The sequence below is a fragment of the Bombus pascuorum genome, chromosome 1, assembly GCF_905332965.1.
Source record: "Bombus pascuorum chromosome 1, iyBomPasc1.1, whole genome shotgun sequence".
Lineage (NCBI taxonomy): Eukaryota > Metazoa > Arthropoda > Insecta > Hymenoptera > Apidae > Bombus > Bombus pascuorum.
This window is the reverse complement of record NC_083488.1, coordinates 31,552,808-31,566,010: the sequence shown is the minus strand read 5'-3', so window position 1 is coordinate 31,566,010 and position 13,203 is coordinate 31,552,808. Positions and strand designations below refer to the sequence as shown.

Here is a 13,203-nt window from a genome sequence, read left to right as displayed (position 1 = left end):
CACACAGTAGATGCAAGGAAACGACTGTTGGTAATTATTGGCTGGCCAAACTGTGCAGGATTTTCCATTTGTCGCAAGTACGTCAAAAACCGATACGCAGCCGATGTTTCTCCTTTGCTTGCTATTAACTAGCACGAGGAACTTCAACGTTGCGATGGCTCGGTTCTAGCCATAGCCATTCGTCTCACCGCGATGTCATCTGGGATCCATGGGATTACTCTGGAGAGACGAAAGAGCGAATTGTATCATATAAAAGTCATCTTCCATTGGATAAGGTTTCATAGGGTTTCATTCGCCTTTACCCACGCCGATAAAGTAAGATCTAAGAAGATCGGAAGAATCAAGATTATCTGCTTTTTCTTTTCCTCCGCGGAGGATATCTTTAAGAGATACGCTGGACATCTTGGGGAGGTCGAATGAACTAATTAAAAGATAATGATGCTTTTCATCTTGCTCGTTATCCTCTGGTAGCTAACTCGATGGAACTCCGGTTCGAATATAACAGGTGGAAATATAAATATAAATATAAATATAACAGGTGCAAAATATAAATTTCGTCCACGGTTTTGTACAGAAAAATATGAAAAAATCGTCCGCAAATAGCGTCTTAATCTTTTACACTTTGATGAATATTATTGACTCTGACTGGCTACTTCGGTACAATTTTGCGGAAAGTTGTTAATTTACCGATACGGTTGCTATCCTCGTATTTGCATATTTTACTAGAAAATATGCAAATACAAAGAAAGAAAGAATTTCCCCGTTATCGATGCGGCCGATAGCGGAGTGAAAAAAGAGTCATAACGAAAAGGTTCTGATGGGCTGAATAACTAATTACGACGAGTAATCGAGTATTTTTTATTTCTCGGTGAATTTATGCAGAATACAGTACTAATTATACACGACGTGTATTTATACTTTATATTTTGTATTTATATTAATATATATTCTCCCGTACCATATCTTTGTTTCACTTAGACGTTATTACTTAATTACATCACATCAAACGGACACGGTGCTGTATGGTTTCTTTTATCGATTATGTACACATCTGTTGCGGTTAATTGTGCCGATTAAACGAACGTTGAACGGAGGAACGACGAACGAAAAAACTGGAGGAAAGAACGAAAAAACTGTAGGAAAGAACGAAAAGCGTACAATACTCGTTCGATTCCCATATTTTCTCCTCACAATGTATCTTTAATCGACGAGTGTTCTTATATAATCGCCGATTGTATAACGTTTCTTTATGAAAACCAATGGAAATCGAACTTTTGCACACTTCGGGGCTTAAGTGGTGCTCTTTTATGCGCACATCCGGTGTACGTGTACATTGTATGTATGCGTGTGAGTGTTTATGTACGTGTATCTTTGAGTTAGCTTATCTTATGAATTACGATTATTGGTCGAATATTGTTGTTCCAAGCCTCTTTGCCGTGTAATATCGATCCTTCTCTCGCGACCTGCTGTACACGAGCCACGTGTCGCGTTCAGGCTATTATATTTTTTTCTTCTCTGTTTTCTTTATACTTCTTTTTATATTTTATTTACTAGGTACACCTAGAGCGAAGCGTTACAATAGGTTATACGTATCAAGTACGCGTTACGCGGCTCTTAGTTTTATCTTTTGAATCGTAAAGTGGCCTTGATACGTATTTGTTTTCACTGTTCTACTAGGAAAGGCCAGTATTTGTTTGAAAAAAGTTAGACGATTAAGGTGAGACTGAGTGACGCGAGCGAATACGCGAATACGAATGACGTTGAAGAGGACTCGTTTTAACGAGAGTTCGAAGAGCTCGATACGGAAACCTGCATGCGATAACTTGACGAAAGAACGGAATGGATTTTTGTAGGATAAATTTAGGCGGAAAGTTTTAACGCGAAGATATAGTTGTATCGCTGTGAAATAAGTTGATCCGAACTGGAAGAAAATCTTGGAAAATTCTCAGCAGGTGGAATCATAATTTATGAAACTGAGTAGATATGGAATGTTCACCTGCGGTAAGTAAATAAATAATTTTGTAAAATTATGCTGGAATTTTAGAATCGATTGCTAGAAATTGAAACAGCTGATATCGAAACGTACATCATAACGTATTCGTCATAACGTGACTTCAATGTAAATTCAATTTCATTGAAGATTTGATAAAAGATTTAGATAATAAATATTCGAAGTACATTGATCGATCAAACTGGAAATTGTAACCAACGGAATACTAATTTCATTACAAATTTTCTTATTAAAACACATTAAACTTCTAAACATTACGCACCTTTCAGAGAAAACGAAATATAATGCCTGTGAATGTTCGATAGAATTAATTCCCCTTGCGATAATTTCTGCATCGAGCTCTCTCCGTCTCAAACTACGTGTCTTACCATTATTATTCACTTTTGTACGATCATAATTTGTTTACCGTGATATTACGATCAACCAAAAATCAAAAGCATTTAGTAGACAGCATACAATGCGTACCTACTTAACATAGCGTTTTCGCTCGCGCGTTTCCTATCGAAATATTCTCTTGGTACGAGCATAGTTCCAAATGTACTGTCTCTTTTTTGTCTTTTTTTTCTTGTTTTTCTTTAAATTCTATCACGCGTTTTGGCCCCTCGTCCGCTGCAGTAAGGAAAATGAACTTTCGTGCTGAGCACGTAACGCAAAAGTGGCAAGTGCGTGGTCGCGTTCGCGTCGCGACGAATGCGAACATGCAAACACATTAAAATCGCTCGAGCAGCGTGCTTGGCTTCCGAAACGATCCGCTGCAACGAATTCGAACCTCGTGCACAGTCTTACTTGGGAAATCGCCCTAAAGAAAAAAACACGCGAATGTTTCTTTGTTGCGTTGCGAACAGGCAACTGATCTCGCCCACGATTTGTTCCACGTATGTACAATTAACTTACTCGCACATAAAGGAGATACGGGTCGTGTTCCTGGAACATGTTACATTTCTTTCTGACGGCGATTAGTTTTAATTGCTTGGATGAGATTTAGATCTTTCTTTTCTTTTTATCCATACAGTCCATAAGAGGGAACTTTGTGAAAAAGCTTGAAGAAAGTTTTTAAATTAAAGCGGTTTTGCTTGGCTTGAAATATATTTATAATGAGAGGTTCGTAAGATTTCATCGTTTATCATCACGTTTCAATAGAAAGAGATCGAAATTTTCGATTCAATCGTAACGTGCACTGGTTCAACTATCTTAGATGCAATTCTGTACAAGCACTTTCAGTTGTAAATTTCAAAAATCATTCGTAGAACTGTAAAGCAGGTACATTTTCAGAAATTACATACGATTAGTTCCATATCGTCGTATCGTATTATTTTTAATTGGTACAAGCTGTCTTGAATAATTTAGATCATAGTATCCCAGAAATTCAGTAGAACGCGATGCGATATCTCATCCGTACCAAGCAGCATCAAATTCTACACCAATGAAACACGACACGTACGCGAAGGAGAGAAATCAAATAAATACAGGACGGATATGTTTAATCTTCGAGCGAAAGACTTTGTCCTATGCATTCTCTATGTTCCTTACAAATGTACGCGCGCTAAAGGTTCCTCCGTTTAGTAAATCCTATAATGCAGTTCACATCGCATTACGTCGTTCTCGACGAACGTTGTGAGCCTCGATTTCAAAGGATTCTTCTCTTCGCTTATCGTTCAATCGATCAAAGTTAACAGGATAAAACGATGCGATTCCCCGATATGTTCGATCGAACGTACAAACTAGACGCGTTCGTAATTACCAGTTCGCGTTTCTCGCGACATTACGCTTGAAATGTGCAGAAACACACCTACTCCGTCCCTTTCTCGTTTATGTATGTATGTACATGTACATGAAACATAGCACACGTTAAGTAAACGCTAGTGATATCCTTTTACATTACATTTACATACATTAAAGCTGCACCTTTACGTGTATACGAATACACATCTAATGTAAGTATGTACAACGACGTTACACCCCTATGAATCTAACTCACACAGCTAGATTTAAGTCCGATTCTTCCTGATTCGATGCTCGTCTGTTCTCGTTTCGTTCGTTTCCTTCGATCGTCCATTTCTACTCGTTACGCTTTTTTATCCGATTATTGCGTTTAAACATCGGTTCTTCTATCCAATTTCAGCGATTCTCTTATTTTTTGTTAAACGTCGGTTGCTTTATTCATTATTTATCCATTAGACGTCACGTGGTTCGAAATGATGTTCGATTTTTCAGTCGTTTATATCGTGTAAATTTCGCTAGGATTTGTATTTTTTCTTTTTTTCTTTTTTCCTCAAATTTCTCGAGTAAAGCGTAAGTAAATATCAGAGACTGAAGCAAAGATTGGAAAATGCTAAGAAGCTCCTCGACGCGGCCAACTTGTGGAGCACGATCCGATTAATCAATTTTAGTTAGCAAGGTGTTTCAAGTTGTACGGATAATTAATCAATGTATCGAATAATATGAAAGTTAAAAGAGAAATATTCCAGAAGTCGAATCAAAGCAGCGATCTGTCTCGAATCTCGAACGAAACTCTCAGCAATTTCGTAAGGGATCCTAAGTTTCTTGGAAACTTCATAAGTGCAAGCTCACGAGTGAATCGAACTAGAAAAATCGGACCTTCTTGGAAAAGAAGCAACTTTTCGCCTTTCTCCGTGCCAATCGGCCGGTCGAAGTTTCGAGAAGGCAAGTGTAAGCTTTTCTGGTCGCGGGAATCTGACGCGTATTGCGCGAGCGTATCGAAGATTGGGCGCTCGGCGCAGCCCGAAGGCTTTTAACTTCGCAACATCCCGTCGAGAAGAATGTCAGATTCTCCTCGTACGAAGTTCGCCTGGAATTCGATACTTGTGCGACAGCCAGCCTGCGTCTATCAATCCTACAAGCTTCGTACTAGTATCTCGATCGAGTTATTTGTGGTAAAGCTATGAAAAATATGTTTTGCTCAAATATTAGGGTGTCTTTGGCGTAAGAACTAGCAGAGTAGTCAAAATGATCGGTTCGTAATTTTTCACGATAGTTTTATACATAGATCTAAAATGATTTATTTCCAAGGATTTGAATGATTTTTGATAAAGTGATCTTTCTGCGCTATATCTATCTTTATGTATCCTGCATGTCGATTTGCTTGGTACGAGTTTTATACTTTAGCTGTTGGTAGTTCCAGCGTTAAAAATATTACGTATTTGTAAAAAAAAAAAAAAGAAAATTCTTCCTTACGATGACTTGGTCATTAGCGAAGAGAATTTACATACAACACGATTAGAATTAGATTTATATATTAATAAATTGAATCTCGATTAGAGATTTCATGGTATCCCTTAAATCCACGAAGTACAAAGAAGAAAATGTATGCCATTAGAATTAGCGCGAGCAGCCTCCTAAGCTTTTTCACCCCCTTTTTTTTTATTTGAATAGATGATCTGAAAATAACTCGAGTAAAATGATCGACGTTACGTAATATTTCTCAGATACCCTAATGTTATACGCAAAACACTCGCACTTACAAATCTACGGATGTTGGTGAGTTTAAGTCAGGGTTTATAGTATCCTTAAAAAAATGCAATAAATTAGAAATTTCAAAGATTTTGTAAAAAAAGATGAAAATAGCAAATAATTTTTATTTCATGCCTGCCTATAAACGTAGAATATTATTTACGAACAAGAGATTGGCTCGGTGCTCGTAGCAAATGATCGATACTTTGAGAAACTATGAATTTCAAGGATTTTATGAGAAACGAGGATTATGAGCAGTTATTAGTTAGTATAGCTCGTTAAATGATCGAATTCAATATTATTTCTTTTCTTCCCCCAAAGATGAAAGTCTTCGTTCCTATGAAAAAACGTATGCTCTTAGTTATACACTAATTGTAAGAAAAAACAGGTACGGACAAAGACAGCGCTCCAATGGCGAAACGCTATGGAAAACCCGTCGACGTGTTGATGTTAGCGTCCTTTCACACGCGCTACCACTTCATCGCGAACAGACAATTGTGCCTCTAATTGTAAGTACGTTTACGATCTTCTCTTTCTCTTTTCTTTTCTGTATATATGTATGTTTGTTTGCTGCATGTGTAGATGTATGTGTGTGTTAACGTGTGTTCGATTTTTGCCGCCTATTGCAGCTGGTAACTTTAGGCTACGCTTACGATGGAAACTCGATCAACTATATTTCTACGTTTTGATAGTAATATTTACGCGTAAAGTAAGCTGAGAAAGTAACGCCTTAATCGCTTGCTCGCTTCTTTTTTCCTTATAATTCAACATGTTTCTACTAAATTGTTTGAAATTTGTCAGTATAGGTTTCCTGTTTTCATTACAGAATCCCATCGTACAGTTACTTATATTCCTAACAATTTTCTAATTTTAATTATACGTTCGTTTAGGAGTAAAATTACATTGACATAATGTTTCTGATGAGCGTTACGCTCTATCTTCGATCAAAAGATAGTATGAACTACTTGTATGATGACGCAACCATAATCGCAAAGATATCGTTCGTTAAAAGCTGATGTGACTAAGCGACAACTCACGATCCTCGAATAGTATGCTAATTTTATAAAGAATGTACAAGTCATACCATTGTGTATTATAATTCAACTATGACCTACATTTACTGAATTTTTCATCGATCGAAAGTCAACGATTAATCTTCGTTCTCATTGAGCAATTGCGAAGGAATGTTCCCTTTATTGACCCCTTTTTAATGCAAATTTTTCACGAATTTACGAATAATATTTACGTACTTCGAACTTTTAAAAAAATACAAACGACACTCACAGAAACGAAACAAAAAGATTTTGGGCCATTTTCTTCTTAAAATTTGAATTTCTTTCGATCACAATTTAAGTTTAGTATCATCGCGTTCGACGATCGAACGTCGTTGGTTAAGGCGTCACTTTCAAAGCTTAAAAGCTACGAAAAGACCGCGACCTGCTCGACAGTAGCGTAGCGTAAGAAAAATCACGCGAAGCTTCTGTTGTATTTACAAATCGCGAAGATTTCTCGGCATCGAAAGAGCGAGAATAAGAGCAAAGACTATCGATGGCATCGATTATGCAAAGGCTACGTTCGACCGCGAGAAAAATCAAGACGAGAGATTGAAGACGCGTAGAGACATCGATAACTTTTGGTCGATCGATAAAAAGGTGGAGTGATCGTCGAAATACAGCGAAATCGGTGAAGAATTGTTTGTAGTGTGGTGAACAAACGGTATAAATAGTCGTGGGAGTATTCTTTTTAATCGTACACTTGACCTTTCGCGCGTTCGCTCGATCGTCGAGGGAGATCACTTTCTTGGTGACGCGCGATTCGTTTAGACGTGCCACTGAGACAGACACAACGCGGTGGATATTCTGCTGTGTGTGGAATCACGAGCTTCTTCGTAGCCTAAAATTACATATATTCTTGAAAAATAGAACGGCCCGCTGGATTTTTCATTCCTCGGACGCTGGCTGCGTCGTGTCGCTGTCCTCGCGGCTCTCGCTGCTCGCCTTTTGCTCTTGCTCCTTCTGCGCTTGCTCTTTCTGCGCTTGCTCCTTTTGCGCTCTTGCCTCGGCGTCTGTTGACAAATAAAATAACAAATAAAATGATATAGTAATGATAAATTTGATTTATTTCAGTAAGGATATAGAAGATCGCTGTTTGTTTTTATTCTACCACATGTATCTCTATTTCTATTTCTTTCTCGACCTCAAATTAAAAAAAAAAAAAAAAAAAAGTATTACTCTAAATAAATACTGTCTTTACTGAGACACCAATTTTACGAATTATGTGTTCGTAGAAGACTTATTACTATTGATATACTATAAATGTTTACGAGAAATTTAAACGTGATAAATTTCCACATCATGTATAACGTGTATAAGTATACAAAGTAAATTACTCGTTACAATACTTAGAGGGTGAAAAAATTTGTCTTTAAAAGGAAACCCCTTCTTTTCTTTACGTTCATAAAATTATGAAGTTCCACGAAGACATTTTAATTATTAATACTTGAAAATACACAAGAGAGCTTAATTCTCCATGTCCTGATATCGTAGCCACTCTTTTCCTGCAGATTGCAGAAATGTAAAAAGAATCTCGATGAAGATACCTCGAACAGCTTGTTCCTTCCAAATTTTCTTGTTGTCACCGAGGCAAGGAATCCAAGGTTTACCGATCTTGAATCTCTTGCTTTCTCCAACAGATCCTATGAATTATTCGTCATTTGAATAGATTTCACAGAGTGGGGCAAGTGAAACGCATTAAAGCGTGACATAGATAGGCTTTCGCTCACCGTCGTTCGATTCGTCCACATTCTCCTTTATATTCAGCGGAGCGAGAACCGTCTCCAACATGTCGCTGCACACCTGCATGCTGGGCTCGACGATAAACTCGATGAATCCTATTTGCGATTCAGCTACCAGGGTATTGTTACGGTCGCATAGCGGAGAAAACGGCAAGCCGAGAGCATTCTCTTTATCCCCCTGCCGGAAGAACTCTTCCAATAGTTGCATTGTCCATCTGAGTGGAAAGAAACAACGTCATCGTTTTTTATTTGTCCAGCTTTAAAATTTTATTCGATACGTCTTTCCTCGTAAATAACAGCGAATTGCAAGGGAATTTTCAAGAAAGCGACTGTGTATTGCTTAACACGTTGGCTGCCGCTATGGTCATCGGTGACCCACGTTAAGTATTACATCTCTTAGAATGATTAAAGTAAGGTAATTTTCATGGACTAAACAATTTTCGACAATACGAATGATTTAAATAACATTGTTAGAAAAGATCGAACTTGTAAAACAAGTAACGTGAAACTAAGTTTTATATGTTTGCAATTGAAAGTAGTAACTGGTGTATTTTACAATCGAATATTAGGCAACGCTAAAACGTTTGAAAATAAAAAATGATTCTCATTCTATTCTCTGAAATATAGAAAATAATTCTTGAATTAGATACTAGATAAGAAATTAAACTTCCCATTAACCATCGGAAGTTCTTGATAAAGAAAATTTTTAAATACCATTTAAAATAATTAATCGTGTAAGAGATAGGGAAAAAGAAGCACCTTTCTGTCATTGATAAAGAAGAAATGGATTGGATTGGTTACACTTATCTCTGTCATTATAATGTTTTGTACGTAATAGATTACGTAGAACTTGCGATACAAGTTCTACGTCATTGCAGGGAAAGAATTTTTCGCACAACAATCGTTCAGTTGCTTACAATAGGAGCAAAAGTTCTACCTGTGATGAAGATCCCATCTTTTGGCCGGATGCGAGATGTCGCAACAATGGAGAACCAGACTGACAGCTTTGCTTTTGTCAACGCTAGGCTCTGCCAAGCTCAGAATGTTTTTCATGTTTTTCAGTTGTTGGAAATGAAAGCTCATGTCGGTTGCGAGTACCATATCGATCACCAACGAACGAAATTCTCGGAATTCCTCCCTCGATAAATTTTGTAATATATTGCACTCATCTTCTCTCAATATCCTGAAATATATCTTGATAAACTTATCTGTCTTTTAAATTATTCTTGGTATCATTAGCTGATCTTCCAGCCGCAGAAAAATTGTATTACTTTTCTTGATTTCTATCAGAATTCTAATCCACTTTAATTTATTTTTATTACAAAAATTCGTCGATACTGCAAGAGAATAAATAATTAAATATTTAAGCTATTTTCTGAGTAACTAGAGTTATGTAACAAATTTGCAAGAACCAAAATGTTGTTGTTGCCACAAAAAGAAATATATACGATACAACACAATTTGTTGGAACAAAATTTTAATTAATGGCCAATTAAATTTATTTATCTAAACGTGAACTGCTATTATATGAACGATGGATAATAGGTAGCGTGGAAAATTAGTGATCTCCTATTATTACATAAACTGTAATTGCATAAATTGTTTACCGAACGACGAGTTTAGATAACTGCAGTTCTATTGTAATAGCCTCGATAAAAATAGTTCAGATACATATTTCTGCAGCTAGAAGATCATAAACTACAATTTCACATTAGAAAATATATTATGATATTCAACGCTCTATAACGTTATCGACAGTGATTAAATATATTCTCTCCTTTAAAATACACTTTAAAATAATTAAAACACGTTTCATAATTCTCTCTCCGCATTCCATTAATCGTTTAAATTTTTATATCAATAGAATACAAATAAAAATATATCAATGTGAATCCTCTTGCGTTATTGAAACAATATTATTAATAAAATTTTATAAATCACAGTTTACGTAATTTACCACTAGCAAGAACTACCCTTACATTACAGTGATGTAGTTAACGAAGAAAAATTACATTTTACAAATTGCAAGTTATTTCAGTATTTTATTTAGTAAAAAGTTACGAGATTGTAAAAGAGAAATTTATAATCTACAAGTTGTAACTTGTCAATTAGCTAATACGGTAGAGCCCCATATTCGAACATCCCTTATCCGAATACCCTAATATCCGGACATAATATTTCCCAGTAAAGGAATGGCTTGTTCCGTTTCAAATATTTGCATATTTTATTAGTGCTCACATACAATGTATGCTTTGCTTTATTCGATCGAATGAATTCTGGTTATAAGGATGCGATATGAATGTAATACGACAAATGAAACGAAATACGGCATGATTAAAAACACGAAGGTGCTGTAAATGCAATGGAACTAATAAAAATGCATGGCGTTGGAAAAACCACGGTTACAGATATTACGAAACAAAAATTGAAAGTTATCTAAAGCACGTAGTTCTCTGATGCTGGCAACGGTAGAAAAAGCTTAGATATACCGGCGTAATGAAACAGCTTCATTGCGATAAACACGATAATAGCAACGATTTTACATAAATGGAAAGAGCAAGCGAAAGTGGTAATGAAAAGCTGGCTTCTCGTACCAAAGCGTTCGTGGCATTTGAAAAAGAGTTTCGACGATTCGAAGTACAAAAAGAATCTAATCCTATGCGATTATTTGTAACGAGAAAATTACGTGACTTAGCGGTCGAAAAGAGGAGGAATTCGCAAATATCTAAAGATACTGATCTTAATTTACCATTAATCTCAACTTACATTTGAATCAATGAAATTTCAAACGAAAGAACCGATTGTTACATTATCCGAAAATTCGGATTCTATTAGATTCTATCGTCCAAACAGTTTTGGCTTCCTGTTATTTCGGATAAGGGAGGCTTTACTGTATTATCGGTTGGTAAATCATAATTCAAATACCAAATTATACTTGAATATCGACAAACCGCGTAACACCACAGGACATGTCAAACTTCACGCAAATCGATCAGCATAAAGCATCCGGTGGAATTTAAACCGCAAAGCGTTTCGCACTTCGTGTTGTTGTGCATCAATTACTATTTCGTCGAATGGCAAGATTTACGTGTGAGAGGAGGATGGTTGTTCGCGGTATAACGGCGCACAAATTACAACGAAAATGGCTGACAATCATCAAGGGATCGAACGTACACACGGGACCAACGTTTTCCGCGTACGTACCGGAAACTCGCGGAGATGTGGTGATTTTCCAGGACGGCTCGATCGTTGTAGAGTAGAGCCGTATCGCTACCGGACATTACGTGGAAATTGTTTGTGGTCCCAGTGTGCTCGTAGTCGTGAATAATCGCCGCAACCAGTGTGGCGAAAATCTCCAGGTCGGTCAGCCAATTCTGCAAACAAGCAAGCGTTTCGACTGTCGCGCGCGTGTAATCCCTGGCAAATGAACAATTTTCCTAGAAAGTGGTCTGAAAATCGTTATCGAGGATATCGAGCGAAAGCGAAATTTCTTTCTCACCCTCCGCAAACCTCGATTTATTCGTTTTGCGCGCAAATTCTCGAGTGACTCGCGCGTCAAGCGGCACAAGTGCCAGCTAACTTTTAAACTAGAAACAGCTCGATATAGTGGTAGTCTGGTTCGAGAACTCAACGGGGGTGGTAAACTAGTGGGTGAAGTGGTTTCCTCCGTTCGAGCGTGAATTGGTTCGGATTTTCAACTTTTGATTAGTTACGTTTGATTTTTGTTAGGTCAGGCATGGAAAGCTGTTTACGGTAAACCACTTGAAGTAAGTTTGCAATGTCGCGATTTCTAATTAAATAATTCGTCATATTGCTACTTTGCTTTCGTAATGGCACAACCGAAAAATTTACACTATAGTTTACATTATGTTTGTACTTTTATCGTGTAAAACGGTACGCTTGTAATTCCGCCAGTTTTACGTCAGAGGACTATGTTATTACTTATATCGTTATCAATATGGTCTTATTTTTACAGAAACACTGGCTTGTCATCGGTTGTTTCGTGATCGGTTTACTACTTCCGCAAATAGTGGCATAGTTTGTATAAAGTCAGCCTTAGTGTCGTTGGAATGACTCACGAAAATTTCTTTATAAATTTTAAAATGCCTCTTCCCTACAATTTACATTTTTTTAATTGCGTCAATATCAAAGCAAAGTAGCGATATTGAATTTTCTTCTTACAAAACTGTAGAAAATTATTTCATTTCATATTGAAATATTCATCTCGAACGAGATAATAAATAATTATAATAATTCATCTTTTTTTTTAATAATTCACTTTGGTACAACTAATAATTATCTAAGTTATTTTATCGCAATTTAAATGCCAATATACCTACTCGGCATATAATGATAAACAATGGAATGTCGTTAAGTCAGTGATACACTTTTTAATTGATTGACTTACCATAAGTCCTACTTGACATAAAATATAGTGCATAGTCTGTGCGACATCAGCTGCGTGAAGATTATTATGATACGGATTTCGATGCCTGCAGTAACCCTCTTCGACTCTTCCCAAGAAGCACTCCAACACTGTTGCAGGGACTTTAAATTTGTGGATCATGCCGTATCGATTCAATAGATCATAGCCGAGATATTTCACTGGAGCTCCCATTGCGGCTTCGTTCAATGAAAATACGTCAAAGGACCAATCGTCTAAAGTCTTAAACAGAGATATATAAATTTCAATGGGTATTTCCGGCACAAAAATAAATATCACCTACTAGATCGTGGTAACAACATAAAAGTTCAGACTTCTTCCAGAGACAAGCGACCTATAGCTATGATCAGCTAGTGAGATCAGTTTCAGGATGCTAAGAAGCTGTCAAATTTCGTACTCTATACTTGTGTATTATATCTCAAATATTTAATAATGGCTTGTCTGAATCTCTCTTGCGCTACACCGTGAAATTATACTATCTAT

The 13,203-nt window shown here is 36.7% G+C and overlaps 1 protein-coding gene across 2 annotated transcripts in view; it reads right to left on the bottom strand.

The window, feature by feature from the left end:
• Positions 1 to 841: 841 nt before the first annotated feature.
• The window catches only part of LOC132910276 (dual specificity calcium/calmodulin-dependent 3',5'-cyclic nucleotide phosphodiesterase 1-like), a 99,662-nt gene continuing 87,300 nt past the window's right edge, over positions 842 to 13,203 (bottom strand). For both annotated transcript variants that reach the window (XM_060965838.1, XM_060965847.1), the window contains 6 exons: positions 12,685 to 12,942; positions 11,481 to 11,650; positions 9,214 to 9,459; positions 8,265 to 8,491; positions 8,082 to 8,177; positions 842 to 7,547 (listed from right to left, as the gene is read on the bottom strand). In XM_060965838.1, coding sequence (XP_060821821.1) covers positions 7,423 to 7,547; positions 8,082 to 8,177; positions 8,265 to 8,491; positions 9,214 to 9,459; positions 11,481 to 11,650; positions 12,685 to 12,942 — 1,122 coding nt within the window. In that variant the 3' untranslated portion in view covers positions 842 to 7,422. The remainder of the gene's footprint in view (positions 7,548 to 8,081; positions 8,178 to 8,264; positions 8,492 to 9,213; positions 9,460 to 11,480; positions 11,651 to 12,684; positions 12,943 to 13,203) is intronic.